The sequence below is a fragment of the Terrapene carolina genome, unplaced genomic scaffold (assembly GCF_002925995.2).
Source record: "Terrapene carolina triunguis isolate 2854851 unplaced genomic scaffold, T_m_triunguis-2.0 Scaffold95, whole genome shotgun sequence".
Classification (NCBI taxonomy): Eukaryota; Metazoa; Chordata; order Testudines; family Emydidae; genus Terrapene; species Terrapene triunguis.
In genome coordinates, this window is record NW_020664446.1 from 21,833,956 (window position 1) to 21,858,558 (window position 24,603).

The window sequence follows — 24,603 nt, forward strand, 5'->3', positions numbered from 1 at the left end:
TAGTCTGGAAACCAAAGCCTAGCGCTACGTTTCTGTCTCCTAATTGAAAGCACAACATTCATTGGCTCGGGATTCAGATGGCTGCAGCCTTCTCCAGATTGGTCTTTTTACCAGCTTTGGATTTTATTATAGCTGCAAACATATAAAGGTATGAGGAAAGTGAACAGATGGAGTTAAAAGAAAGATTTCAAAGGACACTTACGGAAGAAAATCATAATGTTGTGTTTCTTGAAGAAGCCCATTTATCACAATTTCAGCACACAAACTGAAGCAGAAAGTGCTGTCTTTCTCTATTTTGCTACTTCAAGAGGCAGAAACAAAATGGTTTGTGCAAATATTTCCAGTGAATATTAAGCTCCTTGATCTGGATGAGTGGAGTTTATTTCACTTTGCTATTGATAATGATAGCATTGCAACCCTATAATTAAGGTCCTATCAGCCTTTCCTGTACAAATCTTTTTTTCGAAGAATTAAATCAGCCATCTGAAATCACATCACGTTAAAATATGCCATTAAAGTTGTCAGCCTGGATAGATTTGTTTTCAGATGTGCAAACTGATAATTTCATTTCTTTAGTTATAATATAGAAACAGAGAAATGTTGTGTGGTTTCAGATGCTTCTATGACCTGTTTTAATTAAAAAATACCTTAAAATACCATCCAGGAGAAGAAGGAGGGTTAGAATCTGGGAAGGAGAGAGAGTTCTGACAGTAGGGGAGGTTACAAACACAGAAGTACCAGGTGCTGGAATGAAAAGCAGAAAGGAGGGGAAGGATGGTCTTGTTAAGAGACTAGACTGGGACTCAAGAAATGTAGGTTCAATTCCCAATGTGGACACAGACTTCCTGTGGGACCTTGGGCAAGACATTTAATCTCTCTGTGTTTGTTCCTTGTCTCTCAAATGGGGAAAATAACCCCATAGGGTGAGTGGGCGACCTGATGCTCAGACACTACACTAATGAGTATCAATCATATAAGAGTGTATAAATAAATACAAGAAAGACACGCAGGAATCCTAAGTTTTGCAGGCTAAAGTCTTGATTCTCCATCCTGTTAAGTCTGCTTTGTGCTGTTCCAGTGGTGCAAAAGCAGATCTCAACCTGCTTTACCAGGCCAGTGGAGAAGTCTCTTTGTATAGGGGGAATAGTTTGGTGGTGCAGAGCTGATATAGTGCCTGCATCACTGGCCCCTAACCGTCCATCTGGGTGATTCCTAGATGCCTGAGCAGTTCCGGTGGGCTGCTGGCAGTCTGTGTAAGACAGCCCAATTTTTAAGCTGCTATGCTTTGCACTGGGGAACACTCTGGGTCCCAACCAGTCCCAATCTGGCCTTGATACTAACTTTGTAGCTCTAGTTGGACTGGAGGAACTGGCCCTAAATTTGTGATGATCATGTTTTATCATGCTCAAATACTTGTGAATTTGGTTATATAAAGTTCATTTGTATTTACCAGTCATGCAGATAGATATAAATCAATTTAAAGCTTGGTGAGACCTGAGTTCCAGGTAAAACGATTTAACCATAGTTTAAACAGCCAATTTGGATGGGGTCAACCTGTGTTATAATGTCCTAATTTATCTTGATTTACTGCTGTAGATTTTTTCTTTTTTTTTTCTTAAGAGCGCCTGCCTTGACCATAGGTACCCATAGCAAACACACACATACAACCAGAAGAACGCTTCCTAAACAAATGACCACGGCTGTCCAAACTGCCACAGCACAAAGTCAACTGCCCGCTAATTATTAAAAAGCCAGTGCCTGCAATTGGCTCCCCAAAGCCCTCATTTACACCATGCCTGGAAAAGGCCGGGAAGCAGATGAGCACCACAGTATGTCCTGGAGGACACCAGCACCAGGGAGGAAAGCATGTTGTAGAGTCACAGACTCCTCATAGGGAATGAATGGTCATCTAGCAAAGCCCCCCCTCCCCTCCTTCTCTCATACCAACGGGGTACTAGCTCAGATGATACTCCCTGTTACTTGCAATGGCTAGGTATAGCACCAGCAGACAGACTCCATCCAACAAGAAGGCCATGTGTCACTCGGCTGCACAATCTGACACACACACACACACACACACACACACACTCTCTCTCTCTCTCTCTCTCTCTCTCTCTCTCTCTCTCTCCCTCTTCCTAAAGATTCATTTGCCTGTCAGTGTAGAAAATGCCAGCAGTCTAAAGGTTAACATTCCCCCCCACTCCCAGGAAATCAATAATTTGTCTCTTTCCAATAGTTTTATCTGCATATCTGGCTTTTCCAGAAAATGCCAATGGAGCAGCAGACATTATACAAAGGCAATTACGATTGATGTATCCTTCAGTCATATTACCGTCGATAGGTCAAATCAATGGCAATATGACTTTTTAGAATTAGAAATGTAAAAAAATGTGTCAAGTAGAAGCATTTTACCCTTTTAATATTAAAAGTGACACACATGCAAGAGTATGCAGTGTTGCTGTAGCCGTGTGGGTCCCAGGATATTAGAGACAAAGTGGGTGAGGTAATATCTTTTATTGGACCAACTTCTGTTGGTGAGAGAGACAAGCTTTTGAGCTACACAGAGCTCTGTTGAAGATACTACCTCCCCAACCTTGTCACTTATACATGCAAGAGTGAAATAGGAGAAAAATCTTGTGTGTACTAGGGGCAGAGCACAGTGGGGATGCTCTTTAACAAGTTTACTGTTATTTTTAGACTGTTCCCTATGTATTCTTTTATTCCACCAGCAGAGGTGTTCTCTGTCCAGCCAAAGACTTGGTGAAACACAAAACATATGTTTTATAAGTGGCCTTGATTTAGGACCAAACTCTAGCTGTGGAGGCCTTGGAGAATCCAAGAGGTTATGCACTTTTCCCAAGTGTGTCTAGGTGTGGGGTAGGAGGCTGCTTGGACTTCTCTTTCATACACTCGGATTATTTAACATCACTGCAGTCTTTGGTTGCAACTGACTGAATGAAAAGAAGGCCAGAGTTGCACCTCGGTCTATAATCTGTGCTCCTGCGGGCAAAAGACTGATGGAAGGAAATGGTTTGGGGTCTCAATGAGTATTGCAAGACTCCTTCCCGCTCCTTATCTTCCAAACAGCCCCTTACTTTCTTTGTTTGGTAGCTCTAGTGCTAAATTGTCATTCAGGTGCTGTCTTAGGCTATGTCTACACTATGCAGCTAAAAGGCCTGCAGTGTAGTCGCTGTTTGTCGGCAGGAGAGAGCTCTCCCGCCAACAAAAAAACGTCTACCCCCAACGAGCGGCGGTAGCGCTCCTGCCACTCCTGGATACTCCTGGATACACAGTGGACTAGGATTTGGTCTTGGGTTACTTAATTTACAAAGATTAAATGGACTCTGGGAAAACATGCCAAATTATTTTAAGAACGATGATATATTGGTATAATTAATGCTCAACCCTAAAATATTGCTGGTTTTATTGGGTGGCAGTGGCAGGGTCATGAGAAGTACTTCTCCGTGTGAATTGGACTTATCTGCTTGAAGCAATGAAGAAACATGGTACAGTGTAGTTCTTCTTTCCCTGAAACAGATTCTCATTGCTCTTCCTAATTTAAACAAACTCAAATATCTCTCGTGGCTTTTCTTTAACTAGATCTACAAAGGTGGGGTCAACATTTATCATGGGGGGGAGGGTGTTGCTGGGCCTTTGTAAGGAAACATGTACGAAGGACACTCAGACCAAGGACTTGAATATATTTATACAGGAAACCTTACTATGCTTTATCCCACATGACTTCCTGTTATTCCAACTCGCTTCTTGGGAAGAAAAAGAAGAGCAGGTGATGTGTGCAAGTGAGAGAGTGAACTAGGGTCTGTGTTTCTCTCTGGCTACAGTAGGGTTTTTTTTATAATTATTACAGTTTGGGTTCAAATGTGAAATTTATACATTTTAAGGTGCTGTTACTATTATAAAGATGTGGCCAAGAAAAGCATCGTAGAATGTTCAGGCTCTTTTTGTTTTACAGGAAGTATTTTTATGATTCCCACATTACTGCGGTATAAAAAGAACAATAGAAAACACTGGGCTTGCCTACACTTGAAACATTGCCGCAGCACTGCAGCTATGCTGCTGTAGCACTTCAGTGTAGACACTAACTATGCTGACGGGAGAGGTTCTCCCATCAAGATTCACCCCTCTGAGAAGGGTAGCTAGGTCGACAGAAGAATTCTTCCATCAACCTACTGCTGTTTACACCAGGGGTTAGGTTGGTTTAACTACGCTGCTCAGCGGTGTGGATTTTTCACACCTCTGAGTGAGGTAGCTGGGTCAACCTAACTTTTTTGTGTAGACGAGGCCACTGAAACTTCACTTTCTTACATGGCATTGAATCAAAGGGGGAAAAATTGCTCTCAACTCACACATCTGAGATCCATTGGCACCAGCTGGGAGTTTTGCTGTACAATCAAGTGTAAAATCTGGTTTTGCTATAAAAGAGTCAAGCTACACATCTGTTGTTTTAAGGTTAATATAAAAATGTTAGGCTCTAAGAGAGACTATTTTGTGCCAGCATTACATTACTGCTATTTATAATGGTAAATGGTAAATATTTCCAGCTCTGTTATAATTCTTCACTGATTAACATCCTTGCTTGGTTCTCCTTCTCTCTCTACTGTAATTCTGCTCTACCTTGCTCCCATTTTCCACTTAATAGTATAGAGGAAAGATGGTCCTGTGGTTAGATACTAATCTGGGAGACCACGTTCTATTTACTGCTCTGCTTCAGACTTTCTGTGACACCTTGGGCAAGTCACTTAGGGTAGAATTTTCAAAAGTGGCTCAGGGCCTAAATCCCATTTTCATAAGTGAGTTAAGCACAGAGTATATATCTACATGGCAAAAAATAAACCCAGGGCAGCAAGTCTCGAGCCCGGGTCTATTGCTACTTTTAGCACCATAGCACAAGCCCTGCAAGCCTGAGTCTGTAAACTCAAGCTCTGAGACTCACTGCCACGGTTTTTTTTTCTTTTGCAGTGTAGACATACCCTTAGGAGCCTAATGTCATTGAAAGTCAAAGGGACTTAAGCTGCCAAATGCTGAAGTTACTTTTAAAATTGGGACTAAAGCTCCTAAATCATCTAGATGCTTTTAAAAGCCTGGTTCATTCTAGTCATTTTACTTATGGTCTCTGTGTATCTCAGTACCCCACCTGAACAATGGGGATAACAGCACTTTCCTACCTCAAAAAAAGATTATAAGGCACTCACTACTACAGTAACCAGGGCCCTCTAAGTACCTAGAATATACAGTGTTCTGGTTAACCAGACTCCAGTTTTCACTGATGCTTATTATGAATCACCACTCTCTGCCCAAAATGTGCCTCTCCAGTGTAGTTAAGTGGGGTCTAGTTGGAGGCTAGTCCACATATCCAGCCCTCAAACTCACCATAATGGTTTTGCATTTTGTTTTACTCCCAACTGCTGTACTGATATATATATATATATATTTATATATATGTATAGGGTCTTTTTTTGTTTCCTTCGCTGTTGGAGCTTTGATTCAACATTTATTTAAAAGCTGTGGGACAGCTGGTCTAAACTGGGCTAGATCCTTTGAAATCAACGAAGCTTTGTCATTTTACACCAACTGAGGATCTCGCCTGATTCTCACAAACACGACTGTATTCAGGAGTAAGTACAGTACAGGCCTTGTGCCTTAAAAATAACACAGCTATTGAAGCCACAACCATACAAGGTATCAGTAATTTCATTTAGGAAGAAAGACTCAGGCTGTTTGACATATTCTCATGGGGAAAAGGAGGCAGATTCTGATCTTACCTGGAGAGGATTTACACCACTGTAACTCTGTGACTTCAGTGGAGTTATTTCTGATTTACAAAGGTGTTAGTGAGATCAGAATCAGACCCCTCGATTTGGGTTTGGCAATCTCCTCTCCTTCTCCCTCAGAAATGTCTATGGTAGCTTGCAAGAATAAGAGAGAGGGCCGTTCACATTGTAGGGGCAACCACAGTAGGAGAATTAATACAGCAGCAGCTAGCAACCGTGCAATGTCACAAATGCTAAACGTCTCAAGGGGTTTTATCACCCTACCATAAAACCCTTATACTGTTACTCCCTCCGGTTTAGCTGCACCATTTCTGTCTGTTGCTGTAATTCAGAGAGCCATTGTTCTAGTGCAGACCTGGCACGGGTGTGGGTGTGCATGTGCATGCCCATGTTATTGAAACTAATCATGAGACAAATGAGGTAATTCCAGGTAAGGTGTTTCATGACCAACTGGGCCCTGGGCTCAACAAGATCTCGGACCGTTTTCCCAATAAATGTGCCCTAGTAGCTCCTCTCGGCTGTAGGCTTGTGATGCGGCACAGCCCACGTTGGACAGAATTTTTAAAGACGTTAGTGAGAAAACTGGCATTGAGCAATGGAGCTTCCAGAGGAACCTCTTCCTCAGGAAATGAAGATGGCAATGGAGCCCTGGGAATTCAACTTCCTGACCTTCAGCTGGATTTATCTCAGTGACAGGAATTACTAACAGTTCAACTGAGTAACGTTCCATTGTATGGAAAACTGTTTTACAAAGTGTTTTTGTTTTGTACATGAGAAAACTTCCTGTATCCATGGGATTTAAAAGTGGATTTCATCACTGAGTATGTCTATGGTTGTAGGTAAGGCTGCTAGTGTACTGGTGGATTTGGTGGAGTATTTCAGATGCAACTTTTGTGTGGGACTGTGTATGTACACACAACAAACACACAAATCAGGCTGTTAATTCCTGAGGTTTTAATGTCTCATTTCCATTTGCATTAACGACTTCAAAGAGAATTGAGAGTGCTCAGCACCTTGCAGGATGACGTGAGGCCCCAGTTCAGCAAAGCATTTAAGCACGTGCTTAACTTTAAACATGTGTTTAAGTCCCAGTGAAGTCATGACAGAATCAGGGCCTAAGTACAGTAATTTGCCTCAAGTCACATAGCCAGTTAGTAGCAGCCAGGAACACTGTCTCTCAGTCTCCTGCTATAACCACTAGATACCACTCTGAACAAAAGGGGAAAACAACTCCTAAAATTGTTCCATCAGAACAAAAAATACTATGGGCCAGATCCTCAGAGAGTGTAAATTGGAGTAACTCCATTGGCTTCAATGAAGCTACGTTGCTTTACACCAGCTAAGGATCTGGCCCCAAATGCCTAAAACTAAACTTCTTTACTAATCTGAACTTTATTAATACAGAGGCCTTAAAATCTATGAATATGTTTGTGAACAAAAAACTGGCACAGCTTCTTCAGATGTATTCCTGATCACCATGGGTACATATTGCATTGCATAACACGCTCTTGCACATCCTTCCAAAGTCATATGATATTTGTTATTTTATTAAAAATTGACATAATACCTAGAATACCCAACTCTTTGTATTCAGAACTTACCTTGTCCCCAGAGTGTGACACATTGTTGTTCATGAGTCTGACATATGCCATTATAACAATACCCATCTACTCTGTAGCATGGATGTCCATCGTGTAAATATACATTAGCTGGGCAGTGAGGATTGGCTCCAGTGCAGAACTCCGGAAGATCACAGGAATTACTTGAGTCTCTGCAAGAAATCCCTGCTGGCTTCAACTGAAGGAAGAAAAAAGCTGCTGTAATTCCAATCAATAAAAGATATCCAGTGGTATAATTTATGCTACACATTAATGTTTTATTTCAGTAGCTCTGCACCAACTGACCATTAAGCACAGCATAAAGACAACTGAGCAATTTATATATATTTATTTGCCATATTGTGTAAAGGTTTTTGGCACATTTTCAAAGCAAGGGCACAATTCTGCTCTTAGATGAAAGTGTACGGATCATGTGGTACACCTCAGAGTAGAATTTAGCCTTTAATTAACTTGGCAGTGATTTGGTTTTTAAATGGACAGATAAAGAACTAGCATCAATTTTTCAAGGGGCCTCCTTAATTGCTCCTGCAGACATAAAAATATGTGGTGTTTTATAGCAAAGGGCAACTGTACGTGCGGATCAAAAGTGAGGTTGAAAATATTTTCAGTGGTTCACTGTCGATATTGGGTCTACATTACATGCTCAAGGTGATTGTAATGACATAACTATTGAGTCAGCAAACTAACCATATAATATTACATGTACTGGCCTTAATTAATACAACTAACTCAGGAACAGGTTATCCTCTCCCCCTTTGCTGAATACTGAACTGGGTGGCCTCTTTCTCATAAAAGATGCTTCTCTTTACATGTTTCAAGATCTCCCCACCCCCCAGAGAGTAGCCAGTCCAGATAGCTGCTCCTGTCCTTGCATTGCTTAACAGAATGACTTCATTCTCTTCAGAGCTGAAAGAAATTAATCAGTAACTGGGGACCTAGCCATTCTGAGTACTTACTTATCAACAAGATGACAATGGTAATGTACTGGAGTCGAGCTACATTTTTAATTGCATCAACAAGGTATTCTAGACAACAAACAGAATGGCTTCAAGACTGACTCTGATAAACTGTATGCGTTAGAAAAGCATCTAAGCAGGCTTAAAACAGTGCCTCCTAGCCTCAGTGAAACCCTGCCTAGATACCTTACTAACTCATACTCAAAAGCTGTTTTGAGGACTTAGGAATATTACTGTCTGTGGCAGCCCTGTCAGGCTGCTCATAACCGTAGCCACAAGGCTAAAGATTTGCTGTCACTTATGACTTGCCAACAAAAAAGTTTGTTTTAATAGAATCCATTAACATTCATCCTCCTTAAGAACCGCTCCAGATAGAGCATATGAAGCATGTCCAGCATACCTTGATTGCCTGCCATGGCATAGCATCCAGAAGTGTCTGCAAAAATCTGCATGCAGAAATTCATATAAATGCAGGGATTTTGCATGCACGAGTGGAAACAGCCACAAATACTGCAGGCACAATTAAGGTGGGCCTATTGATTTGGCCCTGTATCTTCAACTGCTGTTTCTGGTTGATATTTTTTTTTTAAACGGCTTACATGAAACACCACAAGTGTTTTAATGCTTAATTATACCGATTTGTTTGTTCTGCCTCCTTGTTTGCTAATCTGCAATTAAGATGATTATGGAATTCTGCCACTCCACAGCAATAAGAAACCGTTCTACAAATTCACCTTGCAGTCTTTACAGCAAAGTCCATGGGCACACACTGCTTCTGCTTTCAAAGTGCAGCTAGTAGCATTACAGCAACGATTTGTACATTCCTAGATGGGGAGTAAATTAACATTGGACAACATTAAATAAAAACTGGCTATAAATCAAGAGGCAACATGTTTCTAGAAAGCACACTTTAGCTCCAACAGAAGTTATGGGTTCGATGCAGGAAATACAATGAAATTATATGTAGGAGATCAAATTAGTTGATCTTTTGGCCTTGAAATCTGTGACCCTATAAGTAACTGGAGTAAATCAGCCAGGGCCATAGAGCTATGCCTATTTACTGAAGATCAGGCCCCAGATATTATTAACATGTACAATATATGCATGTAAGATTCACCAATGGTTGTAGCTCCACTGAAATCAATGGAGTTACACTAGTATGAAGCTAGAGGAATGTAGGGGTGAATCCTGGCCCAAATCCTCATTGCCAAATTCTGTCCTCAGCTATGTGTGGGCAGTGACACTGTTGTCAATGAGGCTGCACTGGATCACCGATAACAGATTCTGACCCTAAAGATATCTGACAGTCTCCAAGACATTATAAGAAAAAAAATGAATCTAGCCAATCCCAATGGTCAGTTATTCCTAGATAGAATAAGAAAAAAATGAACCTAACCCACCTTAATTTTTAGTTATTTCTAGGTATAATACTGAACAGATATTGCAATTGTTTAGAAAGTCACTAGAGGCCAAATCCTCAGTGGTGTAGATCAGCATAGTTTCACAGACTTCAGTGGAGTGATATTGATTTACCCCGTCTGAGAATCTGACACATGGGCTTTATGGTGTCATTAAACATGAGCATTACAGTTCTCCCTTTTAAGAAATTATCTCATCAGAATTCTGTATTGCAAGGTGGCTGTTATAAAGAATGAGATAATGATGTCATTCAATACCGCTGAGAATGCAAGTGCAATAGTTTTATATCAGAGCTATTCTGATAATAGGGCTTTGTAGAAAATATGAACTGCACTATCACTAACTGACACATTCTCAGTTCATGTTGGTGCATTGGACTGTGGCACTTCCCATGTATGTGGGTTTTTACAAACTTTATTGTCTTAGGCTGCTACAATAAAAACTTTAAGAAAATAGTGGATATGCTTCCGAGATTATAGTCATGAGCTGTAAACTAAATCACTTGCACTTGAATCACAGCTGTCTAAAATCTAAAATAGCAGCAGATAAAACTGCTGTTCAGCAGTGTTAAGTCAGCCTGCCATCTATCCATGCTACAGAATATTCAAAGATAGGATATAGGCTATGAATGAAATTCCAACCAAAATTCAAAATCACTCTTGCAAAATTCTAATCACTTACTCCCCTGTTACTCATCATGGTAAAGGGCGGGCAAATAGATTTTGTGCCTGGGCTGGTAAACTGTCATAACTGTGTTGGTTTTTTTAAATGTTGGCAAGAGAGTTTTGTGATGGAGGAGAGTCACAAGCCTGGGCTGCTACTTCAAAATATTTCTTGTTTACAGGAACAGAAAAGCGTAGGACTTGGGTTTCTTGGAGTAGGTTTCCTGGCCTATGACAGCATTTCAGCCAAACAAATTACAACTCCTGCATTCCACAAGAGATGTTAGTTAGTGATATACAGAACATCTTGTTATCACAAGGCACCAACATCTCTCATCATTTCTTCCATTGTCTCCAGGACATGGGGTTTACAGTGAACGTCTCTGCTGCCCGAGAGATGTTACAGTACTTTACACATTTTCTGTGGTTGGTTTCAAAATTGTTTAATTTTTAAAATAAAAGAAGGGAGCATGTGCTGCAGAATATGTCTGCAGCACATCCCTCAGCTCTCTCTGTCCATAAAGCTTTAATGTGGGCCACAGCGGGGAATGCTGAACTTAACTGGTGTTTTGCATTGACATCAGTCTTAATTGGGATTTCACCTCTTGTCTTCACACATACTTCTCGATGACTCAATAAATAAGGGTCTCAGAACTTGGTCCTAATGTTTTGGCTAACGGGTCCTGCAGAGCCATAAACTCAAGGTCCGTTGTGTGGTCATCACATAGTGCACAAACTTCTTAAACCTGGACATTAAATACAGCTCTACTCCTGGGTAAGGCTTTTATGAGCAGAGCAAAGAAAACTGTAATATGTGATTCTAACATGTTGGACAAACCACTTGTTCTACATAAATATGTTTGCATATTTAATCTTGAAAGTTGATAAAAACAACTATAATGTGCAGCATGCTACAGTCTCATATGCAGAGGTGCACTGTGACTGGTGCCATAAAGCATTAGCACTGGTGTACTGACACTGGTATAAACGACTTTGATAGTGAAACATTAACTAATGTAACAGATTTGCTGGTACCTCTCAGACTATAGTGGGAGACTGCAAGTTAAATCCATTGTACCTGAGTCACAGTTTTCTAAGATATTTAAGAAAACAGAGAGAGAAGAGGCAGATCAAAGTACTATTCAATGGTATTAAGTGGCTTCGACTTTAAAAAGGTGTCACTAACACTCAAGTAAAAATGAGAAAGATAACTGGATTCGAAAGATATTTGCAAGCTATTGACACTCTACTGGCATTAAACAAGAAGACAAGCCTACTTCTTCAACCCTGTTACCCCAAAGAATGAGTGAGCTGTCAAGAAATCCTTATGGTTTATATAAATTCAATATACTGTATGGAAAGGCTACAGCAGTCGTTTGCCATTTTAACTGCCCTGGGTCTATTTTGCCAGCAGTTCCATATTTATCAGAGGAGACAAATGCCTCATCTGCTGATGTGTTCAATTCAGTTAGTCTAGGAGAAGTTCAATATGACCAATGAATACTGAGGCTAAAAGAAGTATGGATGTCTGATCAGATATCATTTTAATCCTGGTATTCTGCATCATCTCTCCTGATTCGAGCAGTCCTTTGACACATTCACTAAATTAAACTGAATCAGCTTTGAAGTAGTAGTAACCTTTCTGGAAGTAGTGTAGGTTATTTCTATTAGTAAGGCAACTGAATCAGATGGTTGCAAAGAAAAAATTCAAATCAAAAGGGGAAATGTATTGTGCATGAAAATGGAAGCAGGTTTTCCTGGGAGCAATATTTTATTATATTATTTAGTTTATAAAAACAAGTAGCTCCAAATCCAAGGAAAGAAATCTCCAGATAATATATGGTACCTTGAGAAATCTGAGTAATTTTAACTAATTTGTGTTGGTTTCAGGTCATTAACTAGTACTGACATGGATTCCCAGGTTGCAAATCCCAATAGGAACATGATTAAAATTCACCGGCACTAATCTTAAGAGATACAGGTAGTTTGTAAAACCACACTAATATGACACTTAGGCCTACCTATTGCACTGCAATCAGACACAATGAAAAGTAAGCTGAGTCTAACAGCTATTTTGGGGAATTTAATTAAGGTTTGAGATTGAGAAATGCAGGAGGAGGAAGAAGAATTTTATTTAATACCAATCAGTCTCAAAAAAGTACTTTGACTAATTTGCAAGCACTCTTGCCCTCTTCTCCATAAAAGATTGGTAGCAAGGAGGAAAGCAGTAATTCTCAGCGAGAGAGAGAGAGACAGCCTTACGTCGGGTTCCCCACAGTCACACTCCTCTCCATCTTCCACATAGCCATTCCCACACTTCTGTCCACCAAATGATTCCTTAACTTCAGGCAGGTTAAAGAGACACATCCCCACTCCTTTTTCCAGGCTGTTTTCCAGGTCCTTTTTACTGCAGCTGCTGAACACCATGGGAAATGGATAGCTGGGAGAGAAAAAGATTGAAAAAGAGAAAGATTAGCATTTTCAGATGAAAAAATATTGTTCTGGTGACCTCCTCTGTGACCTCTATACACAAACAAGCACCAGGGTTTCCATTATTCACCATTCCACACAGGATTCAGCTGTAGAAATTCACTGTAGGTTGAACCTTTCCAAGAAACATTTTGAGACTAGACTCAATCATTTCCAAGAGAATTTCCATGCTTAACCACCTAACTTGTGGATGCAAACAAGACCTGTGCCTTCAAATCAGGAGCTGGATGTCTACATAGCTGATTATGCATGCAAAATTGTGAGGGCTAGTTTAGGCCATGATCATGCACCATCCACAAGTGCAGAACGTCTTGCATCGGCAGGGCCTTAGGAGCTAGTTTAAGGTCCTTTTGAAAATTTGGCCCAAAATTATAGATTTCACTCTCATTTTAAAGTTAAAACCCACCACATTTTATTAGAGAGAAGTTGTAGGCCCTTTTGCCTTCATCTCGGTGGACTCATGGTTTTCTTAGGGAAAACAAGTGGGAAAAATACCAACTTATTTTCGTTACAGCCCACTCCTGCAATCTCCAGGCAAGCAAAACTCGCCTTGAAGTCGAGGCCTAGGGACCATGGGTCTGAGGCAAATTCTGTTATCATTTTATACAAGGATGGACCCGAAGTAAATACTGAAGCCACCCATATTATGGATTTATACTGGTGTAACAGCAGAATTTGTCTCCCCAGATTACTGCTCATGGGCATGAATATTTTGACTTCCTTTCTAAGATGCTCAAAGGGTATTAGCACACAAATCTACAAACATGCTCTGCAATGCTCTGTGCTTTTATTTCAGAGGATTCAAGTCGGCACTCATTGATGTCAATGGATATTTACCGCTTGAGTCAAAGAGAACAGGCCAGGCCCCTGAGGCCCACTGACTTCAGTGGTACTTGGATCTGGTCACTGGTACATTACTGTGGAAACCATGCTATCATCCTGTAAAGAATGCCAAAGCTCCCTCTCTCCACTGGGACATGTGCATGATTACATTAGATCTGGTCAGAACCAGCTGGCAAATAACATGCAAGCTGCCTTATTTCCCTTAAGACTTTGGACCCTATTCGCTATCACTCTATACTCAGGCAATAATTCAACATCATGGCAGCACAGGGAGCCAGACTGATGATGGCTGGGCTTTGTTCCCTAAATGCTTTCTATCAATCACATATTATTAAGAACAGGGTATAATCTTAACAGGCAAATAAGATAATAAATGAAAGTCCTAAGCTGTTGAATTATAGAATTTAATGAATCAATTGTTCTTTCTACTAATGCAGAGTAGAAAGTGTTCTTCTCAGAGCCGGTGAGACCATGCCCAGAGACAGCAGAGAGAGGATCCTTTCTAGTTACAGAAAAAACCCCAGACTGAAACAGTTGTAAATGGAACAGAGGTTTAAGTTCCTATGTTGATTTAGAAAGGTTAATTAGGATCTTACAGTAAGGTGGAGAGTACTTTACACAAAGAATTAATTTGCTCCTCTTTAAAATTACCTTTTCACAGATTCTTCTGAAATAAAATAATCAGCTCTCTAGCACAGGATGCAGATGTGCTTCTGAAGAAGAAAATAATTTTCACTGAACACTTATGGGGCTTGACTTGCTAAACTAAACAATGCTGTGGTTCACTGACACATGACTTTAATAAGCTAACAGGCATCTTCACTTAAGAAATTGGTTTCTGGAAAATGTTAATGTTTAGTAGGATGACAGTGCCGAAGAGAAACTATCAACGTTCAGAGGAGCATGAGAGAGGAGTCAGGCTACTTTTCAGAAGCTTTGGGCTCTTAGGGAAAACAGGGAAGGGATCTGGGGATAATGGGGAAGGAAATGAAGGGAATTTGGGAAACCTTCCTACCTACCCTTGTATAGAACCAGGGGAGATTAGCATAACTGCGGACTCTTGATTGTATGCAGTTTAGTTGTAGCCGTGTGGGTCCCAGGATATTAGAGAAACAAGGTGGGTGAGGTAATATTTTTTATTAGACCAACTTCTGTTTGTGAGAGAGACAAGCTTTTGAGCCACACACAGCTCTCTCGATTGGTGATTCCTGACAGCTCTTGGTTTGGTGGGAAAAAGTTGCACAGAACATTCTGTGTATGTGAATGTGAACAGGTAGGCAGACATACATCATTTCCAAATACTGGCATCACGCATATGCATGATTCACAGATTCTGTATGGAACATGAAAGGATATTTAACTAGGCATGATTCTTGCCTCAAGCTGTGAATGTCTGAAGACTTGATCCTGCAGTTTTTTGGTAAGGGTTTATTTGAAACCCACCAACGTGAAGAAAGAGAGACATAAAGACATATATGCTCAGTCAAAATTTGATGTGGGAACACAGATAATACATTTTATTTCCTTCTCTCCTGTTTTTGCAAACACAGTTTCAACAGCTCAGTAAATTTGCTACAGAAACATGCTGGTCAAAACTCTGAATATTTAGGGTTATATCTTTCCCTCCATGAATACCCAGAATTGTTCACATGAATAGGAGGTGCATGTGTCCACCACTGGGAGAACAGAACCCTTATTCTGTACCAGTGACAAAATAATGTCATTGTTATTGAATGAGATTTCTTCCTCCCCTCCCCCCCACCAAAAGGAACTTCAAGCTGTTTCCTATTTTTAAGTAAGAGACCCATTCATCTTCTGGCTTTTCCTGCTCTTGACACTGATTTCCTCAGCTGACATCAGTAGAGCACGTGTTATTTACGAAAGAAAAGACTAACTTTTTGAAAATATTTGTTCTTCAACCAAGCAATCCAAAAATAAACAAACAACGAGACAAGCACAACAACTGGAAACAGAGCATTTGAAGAGGGAATTCACCCACGAAGGGGAGGATCCTCATACATTGAAGCCATTGGGAATTTTCTACAGAAGCAGGACTGGTCTGTGACATCACTGACATTCTGATGTAAAGACTTTTCCCCTTACTTTGACGATAACTCCCCACACGACAGTCATATCATTTGATATTTCTGCTTTTATGCTATGATGTTTTGGCTGTGTTATTTTTAAGCTATTTCAGCAGCACCATGAGCTACTTGGCGGGTGGGGGGGGGCAATAACTATCATATGTCAAGAGCATTAGGCATGTTATTAGTTTAAATAAATTTAGAGCTTGTGAAAGTTGGTGGGGTAGTCATCACCAGAGAATAGATACAGCAAGCTTCCTCACACTGCTCTGCCAAAATACTTCAAATCTGATCTAGAGTAACCACTTCTAGACATGAGAAGGTAGTTTGGTCTCCACCTTCCATGCAGTCCTTTATCTGTCTCCTGAAACTTTCAACACAGGTGTCAAATGGGGGTGGTGGCAGCTTGAGTGCTATCACAGGTCCTCACTTTGTAGGAATTCACTTCAGACCATCAGCTCATTTCAAAGAGGCCACTAAAGAATTTTCAGAAGGTAACAGCTTTCATCACTACCATCCTGTGACAGATTCAGGTTATCGACCTACAGCTAGTAAAATACTCCATATATCTCATTATCCATCACTGAAGCCACTATCATTATGTGTTTTTTATAGATCATATTTCACCTTTGTACACAGGCCCAGCACAAGGCCAATTTACGCACTACTTGAGTCCAACTTATTTTGAGATCCTAAGTGGGATGTAAATGGTGCACAGATTTTCTGCATAAGGGTAAATGTAACCCACCATGGATAATTTCAATTCAAACATGCCTGATGAAGATATATACCCATAGCACCAAAATCATCCCTGGTACACCACCACTGGCTTCAGTGGGCTTACCGCAGGGACAAGTTTGGCCCACAACATCTAGCTTTCTTGAATTACCAGCATTCCATAACAACATCGCCCATGTCCCTTTAATACTGAAACTAGGGTGCAGAGTCTCATGAAATTAATGCTCTAGTTTCCATCAGAAGCAAGATGCCATTGTTCACATCTACAAATGAGGCATTCATTTTAGCAAGATGATGTTATTAGTAATAAGTGACCCCATTAGTGACAGCGCCTGGTTTTGTTCCATTCAGAACGTTTTCCATTCATTATTATTTCAAATATTTAAGCCATGTAAATGCCAGCTCTTTTTCTATACATCTGCTTTTAAGTTTAGCCCTTGTTGACCTGTTCTTTTCATTAACTAAGTGACGTGGCATCATTGAGAGTGCCCTTTAAGAAACTTAGAATCCTCTGTTAATGCTACCACTGCAGCACAAGCCACTGTCCTGTATACTTTAGCAGTCAAGAGTCTTTTGCATGAATTCAGAAGTTAACTTATTCTCTCAATTTCAGGGGCGGACCCGCTAGAACAGGGCTGAGGAATATTGTAGTAGGCACTGTACACAAATATAGTAAGGGAGACAGTCCCTGCCCCACAGAGCTTACAGTCTGAATAGATAAAAAAGACAAAAGGTGAAAGAGAAACCAAAAGGTGAAGCGACTCATACTAGGTCACACAGCAGGTCAGTTGCTGAGCTGGGAGCAGAATCCAGACCGCCTCACTCCGAGTCGTGTCCAATCCGCCAGACCACACTGCCTCTCAGGTTATGAATCCCACAAGAGGCAGTGTGGCCTTGTGGACAGAGCACTGGACTGGGACTCGGGAGACCTCTGCTTTATTCTGAGCTCTTCCACCAGCCTGCTGGGTGATCTTGGGCAAGTCACTTCGGGGAATCAAGGTGCTTTTGAAAATCGCACTAGCTGCCTATCTGCATCTTTTGGCACATAAATACTTTGAAAACTCTGGTTCTTCTCCATCTGCTTCTGTTTCCCCATTGTAAAATGAGGATAATGATACCTCCTTTGTAAACTGTTTTTAAATCAATGGCTAAAAAGTGCCATATGAGGTACTATTATTAAAATATCTTGTAATTCATAAAAGCATGTTGCATAGGAGAAGAAACCCCTGGCTCATGATGTCCTGAAGATGATTATTCTTACTCTTTTTACACTGCCTATCAGCCTTGTAGGACCTCCCTGAGAGATCCTGGCTCCATACAACTTACATTCACAATAAAGTAAAGGGAGAACACACCTGAAGAGAGTGGATAAGGGGAGAGGAAGGCAAGGGTTATAATGACAGGATCATGAGTTTGTTCTGATGGTACTAGGGCCAGGCTGGACCTCGATTCATACCCTCAGAAATCATTAGATTTTCATCACTGAGTCCACCTGAGCTTGGATGCTCCAGTCCAGACAGGAGAACTTCAGTCCCTTTTCAATGAGTGGCACTCCTAAGCCATCACCCTGAGGATTGTCCCTGGTAGTTAGTTTCTCACAGACAGGATCTGCCCAGGGAACATCATGAAGAAGACAGTGGAGACTCCTAGCAAACCTCCCTTGTGTGACCTGCATCTTGTTACCCATGTGGCTCGGGTCCCTCTTAAATCTTCCAGACTGGAGGACGCTATGAAAAAGCTGCTGCGAGAAAGGCAGGTAGAAGCGCTGCACCAGCATGATCAGTCTTCACTCACCCCTGCCTGAATCCCAACACCATGGCCCTTCAGTGCTTTGGGGAGCTGTGTCTGAGGGTCCTACTTGGTTTGTTGCTAAAGGTTAGATTGGTTAGTGATTCTGTTATATTCTAATCAAACCCACAACCTCCCAAATTCAAAGTCTCTATCTTCCCCAACCTTTTCCTAATTAATGTGCCACCTCATTTGAGAAATAATATGCTTAATGAGTTCCACTGGTTCTGCACCTAGTTTATTTCTCAGACATTTCCAGGCGGATACACCAGGTGATAGTGAAGGATCAAACCCAGGGATCACTTACACCAAGGCAGTTATCAACCTATGATGTGACACCTTGAGTGTCCGGGTGGCAGCATGTGTATGCATTAATCACACATTTCTAGAAAAAATGAGCACAGTTCGGCCCAGGTGTTACTCCATTGACTCTTCATCTGTTTGAAGTCAGCAGAGTCATTCCAAGATGGCATTTGATCCTGTGACTATGGGCTTGATCCTGCCAGATACCACAATGGTGCTGAACACCCTTGATTCCCACTGACTTCACTGTGAGTACAGGATGCTCAGCACCTCACAGAAGCATTTTTCACCTTCCAGGATCAAGCCCCATCTTGCCTCAGATTCTCCTGGCTTCTCATTTCAGTAAAATGTGCTTTTCTTTCCCTGCCTTCCTAATCACCAGTGCCCTTAAACTCATGTACTAGTCTGTAACATTTTGAACTTTAGCTGGTTTCCTTTTCAGCAATTTGATGTTAAACAGCTGCACTTGTTCTGAGCAGATTTTTTCCTGTGCTCCATTTATTCTTACAAACCTTCTCCAATCCCCTTTAGAGGAACATTCAGATTATTATGACTATCACTGCTTAGAATCATATTCTGCAGTGTTTTTATTTCCAGGAATTTTAGAATATTGCCATAACAGTTTTCTTCACCACAATTCCAGTACCTATATGGTGCTTTTATTCCAGCTGTCTCTCCATCCTCATTGATGTCCCTTTTCCCTATACAGAACCTTTCAGCCAGGGACCTGAAGTATTTTACAAGCAAACAATCAATTAAAATGTACACCAGCCCTATGAAGGTGGCTTAAATATCACCACCCTTTGCAGAGAACAAGCTGAAGAATGATCCTGAGGTTAGTTTAGGCCTAAGGGTCACATTTTTAAAGGTATTTAGATACAGTACCTAGCTCCCGTTGAAATCAATGGGAGCTAGGTGCTTAAATACCTTTAACAACCTATCCCTAAGTGACTTGCCCAAGATCACATAGCAAAAATCAATGACAGAGATAGAAACAGAATTCACAATTATGAGAGGCAGATCCTCAGCTGGCATAAAGTGTCCTCGTGCCATTGACTTCAGGAGGGTGTTGATTTCAATGGAGCTATGACAACAAACTGGCTGAGGACTCGCTTCCAAACACGCAAACTCCTGGCCCACTACACAACATTCCCTTTCAGTAAAAAAATCATCCACTTGGGTTCGATTTAGCTTTCCAGACGTTAATGTTCTTTTAATCTTTCCAAACTCACTTTTTAAGGCCTCCTTTGAGATGTCTGAACCTAGCAAATACAGTTTCATCCTGCAATTACACAGCATCGCTCAGATGCCAAGTGTCCTGTATAGCATCTTATGGTAATGAATTAAATAAGCAAAAGGAATGTAGCAGCCTTCATGCACTAAGCAGCAGGTAAAACCCAGCCTTATCTGATATCTAAACAGATGTTTAAATACTATAGATCAAGGGTCAGCAACCTTTCAGACGTGGTGCACTGAGTCTTCATTTATTCACTCTAATTTAAGGTTTTGCGTGCCAGTAATACATTGTAACGTTTTTAGAAGGTCTCTTTCTCTAAGTCTATAATATATAACTAAACTATTGTTGTATGTAAAGTAAATAAGGTTTTTAAAATGTTTAAGAAGCTTCATTTAAAATTAAATTAAAATGCAGAGCCCCCCGGACCAGTGGCCAGGACCCGGGCAGTGTGAGTGCCACTGAATCAGTTTGCGTGCCGCCTTCGGCACACGTGCCATAGGTTGCCTACCCCTGCTATAGATTTTCATCAGTGACATTACATCTGCCTTTGTATAACTCAAGTTTTCACAGAAATCGTCTCAAGTTAGACAAGTGCCATATGGGGGATGTTATATCTCAGTCTTCCATTTAAATGATGGCTCCATTTACATATTTTTAAAAGAAATCAGAATCATTTAATTAAAGTAGATCCCACAAGTCTAATGCAAGCAAACAGCTTGAAGATTAGAGGCCGGATCCTGCTGGGTATTAAGACAGCTTTATATGGCTCAAGCAGTATAAAGCATTCCTAAAGAGGCGTACCCAGACGCTGGAGAAGCATTCGCTGACGCAGAGCCCTCCTCCTATGCAATCCCACTCCCCGTGGCAGGCAAAGGGGACGTGGCTGGGAAAAGGGGGATAGCTGAAGCATGCCTGCACTCCGCTGATTCCTGGCTGCTGCAATAGCCCCTTGGGGCCATAGGCAGGTGGCATAAATTAGAGCAACCTGCTGGGGACTGACCCAGCAGCCAAACAATCCCAGGAGGGGTTGGGATAGGGGGCATCTTTCCACTGTCCCTTTTCAGCTGAATGGAGAGGATGTGGCTAAAGGGATAGAGCTTTTTCCATTATACAGTACTAAAATATGAATTTTGCTTCAAAAGGAACCCGATGTGTGACAACTCACACTTATTTTTCTAGCCGATTTTTTACTCTCTCTTTCTCTCTTTTATAGTTTTTATCCCTAGAGCATCAATAAAGTAGAGCACGAAATTGGGCCACATTGTTACACATGACATCAAAGCTCTCACTTGTACAGTTCATGGTCAGTGATTTAAAAGCAAGCCTAGATTTCTTATATAGCTTTTGGCATGTTCTTTACAATGTAGCTTTTACACTCCCAATATGTAATTGTGAAGGTCAGGCTAGTGGCTAATTGAATTGCAATGTGGCAATAACAGCTTGTTCTGTTACAATGAAATTTCCGGGATTATAAAAAGAAAGCCTTTTCACTGAAATGTTTAAATTTCACACAGAAAAGCTTTAGGTTTATTTGAATTGGGCCCTGGTGATTCTGAAGTTTCCCAGTCTACATTTAAATAATATTCACCTCAGGTGCCTAGACTGGACTGCCAGAACCTCTGGTAGACTTGTCCTCTGCCGAAAAACTCAGGGTGAGAATTTAACTACCAGAAATATTCTGAAGGCAGATTTACAATGCTGAATGCAAGACTTCAGTGTAGAAAGTAGTAATGAAACATGGTTCAATGATTCTGAAAAATACTTTCGGCAGAGGAACAACACTTATGGTTTTGTACAGTATACACTCTCACGGCTTAATATTTTTGCAGTCACAAATCTGCCAAGTAAAACATTATTAGAAGTTACTTTTACTTTGACAAATGTACAGTCAGAAAAGTTTTTTCTTGTTGAGAGGGCTATTGTGATTTTCATTCCTGTATTCTGGAGGTGAAGCAATATTAACCAATTTATCAATCTTGACAGTATCCTAACTGTATTCTGGAGTTATCTGCCTTGCAAAAGCTCTATGGAATTGTGCTCAAACAACTGTTTTTCCTGTTGGAAACCAGACAGCCATGGAAAGTAGCTATAATCCATCTGAATTCACCCCTGGCTCATCGTTTGCTCTGTTTCCTTTTACTCTGCTACCTCATTAATAAAAATTTTCCAGATTGCTGAGAGTTCAGGTTACACAATTTACTATTTAGTACTTGATTTTAATCCAATGCTGACTACAGAAAAAATTAAAGCGGCAACAAATACTAGAGAAAGGGATGAAAAGGCCAGACCAATGGTGGTGCTAGGGTAAGGAGAAACATGGTAGCAGTCATATTGTGTCCTCTAGTAATTACCAGCATCTGAGGAAATTGTAGATAAGAAGCCAAACTAGATTACTCTGTGTTTAAATTTGTTGCACAAAACGGAACATCCTCGGCAAGTGATAAGTGAATGAAGATACATGACTAATGTTGTTGTTCAAAACACACTACTGACATTCTGTTTCCTACTGATTTTTTGGTTAGATTACAGAAACCCTGTCTGGAATGGCTTACAAGTGTCTCAGAGAATTACCAGGTCTGTATTGCCTGATGATGGAATTTCATTAGCTCATGACATGATTTCAGGACTCTGACTTTTAAAAAAAATACATTTATAATGTGGTTTCGTCCTTTGATGGACTATGGAAATGATTTTTAATACCAGATAGTGGGAGCAGATTGGGTACCAAGGCAAAACTGAATGTAGGGAGCTGGGGATCACTGGCTGATTACCTCAGCCCCCAGAAAGGCTGATCAGGGATGGACCCAGGATGATTCAGCAGAATCCCCAAACAGTGGGATTACCAAACCCAGTTAATTGCTAACAAACCAAAATAAATCCATGAAATTTATACCCAAGCATAAATACATTCATTCCCTGTTTCCAGTCCTTCATGTGCATACCATAGTATCACCGCTAACAGCTTATTTTGTTAGCTGTTAGCAGTGATGCAATTCAGGCCCATAGCTTTAAAGAACTTGAAGTGACCCTTACGTTTGACCTTAAAATGACGGAGGAGTACTTCCAGAAATGGTGCCTGAGACCAAATCTGGACAAATTGGTAGTCTCTGCTTTCCACCTTGACATTAGAATTGCCCAGTACACTCTATCAAGTTTTGTGATGAAACTGTGCGTTATGACACAAAGCTAACATATCTTGGTGTCATTCTTGACCGCACATTGACCTTTCACGATCACCTCAAGAAAGTAGCCTCTAAAACGAAGTCTCATGTCAAATTATTCAAAAGTTAGTGGGAATAAGCTGAGGATCAATGGCCCTGTCCTACGAACGTGGGCCTTGGCCCTGGGTGTAGTCAGTTGCAGAGTACTGTGCACCAGTGTGGACAAGAAATTGCCATAATCAACTTATGGAAAGGCAGCTGCATCAGACCATGTGAATCACCATGGGAACTTTAAAATCAACACCTCTACCGTGAGTTTCTGTATTAGCAAACATCGAACCTCCATCTACCCATCAAGATATAGCTACAGCACAAGAATTTAAACACACTGAAGACTACCCCAAACTTCCCATCTGGCAGGTTATGGATAACGTACCCCAACAACACCTGAAATCACGAAAACCACTATGGGCCACACACAACCAGCTCATGTCTCTTTATCTGGCCAAGGAATGGCAAAGTGTCTGAACCTCATCTACCATTTCAAATTAGCACCTTATTACTGACCCAACAAACCATCTTCCTGGTTTTGACCTGACATGCAGATTTTGGACTACACTGAACTACATCTGAACAAACCCTGGAGGATGCAGCTACTTGATGCACAAGTTGAAAATCAAAGGCCCCCCCTTTGTGCAACTGCGGTGAGAACACCCAAACCACTGAACCCATCATAAGACAGTGTCCCAAATAAGCACTCAAAGGTGAACTGGATGATATCCACAACATCACAGAGGAGGTATTGAAATGGCTAATGGACCTACAATTGCATCTGTAGAATGTTGCTCTGCAGATGCCATATGTGGATCCATGAGAGAGACTGCTAATAGCACAGGGTTCTGAAAAGAATAGGAAACTTCAAAGATAATGCCAGATGACTGATGCCATAATTGATGTTGCTAGTTAGACTCACAAGTTAAGTTCAGAAGAAACTACAATGGTCATCTAGTCTGCATCAGAGAAGCCACAGTATTTCTCAAAGTAATTCCTGTATCAACCCCATTTCTTCTAGTTGAGCTTGAGCAAATGTCTCTAAAAGAGAGAGATGTACATTCTACTGATAGCACCAAATGCAAGAGTGAGCTACGTCAAACTCAGCCTTGAGAAAGCCCTGGTAGGGCTGGCTTTTTAAGGGAATTGGGCTCATCCCTCACTGTACCTAGTTATCTGGCCCCAGTTGATGTTTTTGGGCTTGAGCCTGGCCTTTGGATCAGTTGACCATCTGATAGCCTGAGGGGATAGGGAAGGGGCAGGACTTCCTGTAAGAGGGATCCTGCTCCATCGATGAAGAGAAGGAGAGTGACCTGCTGGGAATGTAAAGAAAATCTATGGACAGAGAAGACTGGGGAAAGACATTTCAACACAAGGCAGATGAAAAAGCCTGATTGAAGTTACCTGCAGTGAGAGACAGAAACAGAAGCCTTAAGAGGAAGAGAGTTGAGGAAATGCCA

The 24,603-nt window shown here is 41.0% G+C and overlaps 1 protein-coding gene across 1 annotated transcript in view; it reads right to left on the bottom strand.

The window, feature by feature from the left end:
- The window catches only part of ADAM12 (ADAM metallopeptidase domain 12), a 322,093-nt gene that overhangs the window by 42,313 nt on the left and 255,177 nt on the right, over positions 1-24,603 (bottom strand). The window contains exons 12-14 of the mRNA XM_024210612.3: positions 12,711-12,888; positions 9,102-9,191; positions 7,394-7,589 (exon numbers count right to left, since the gene is read on the bottom strand). Coding sequence (XP_024066380.2) covers positions 7,394-7,589; positions 9,102-9,191; positions 12,711-12,888 — 464 coding nt within the window. The remainder of the gene's footprint in view (positions 1-7,393; positions 7,590-9,101; positions 9,192-12,710; positions 12,889-24,603) is intronic.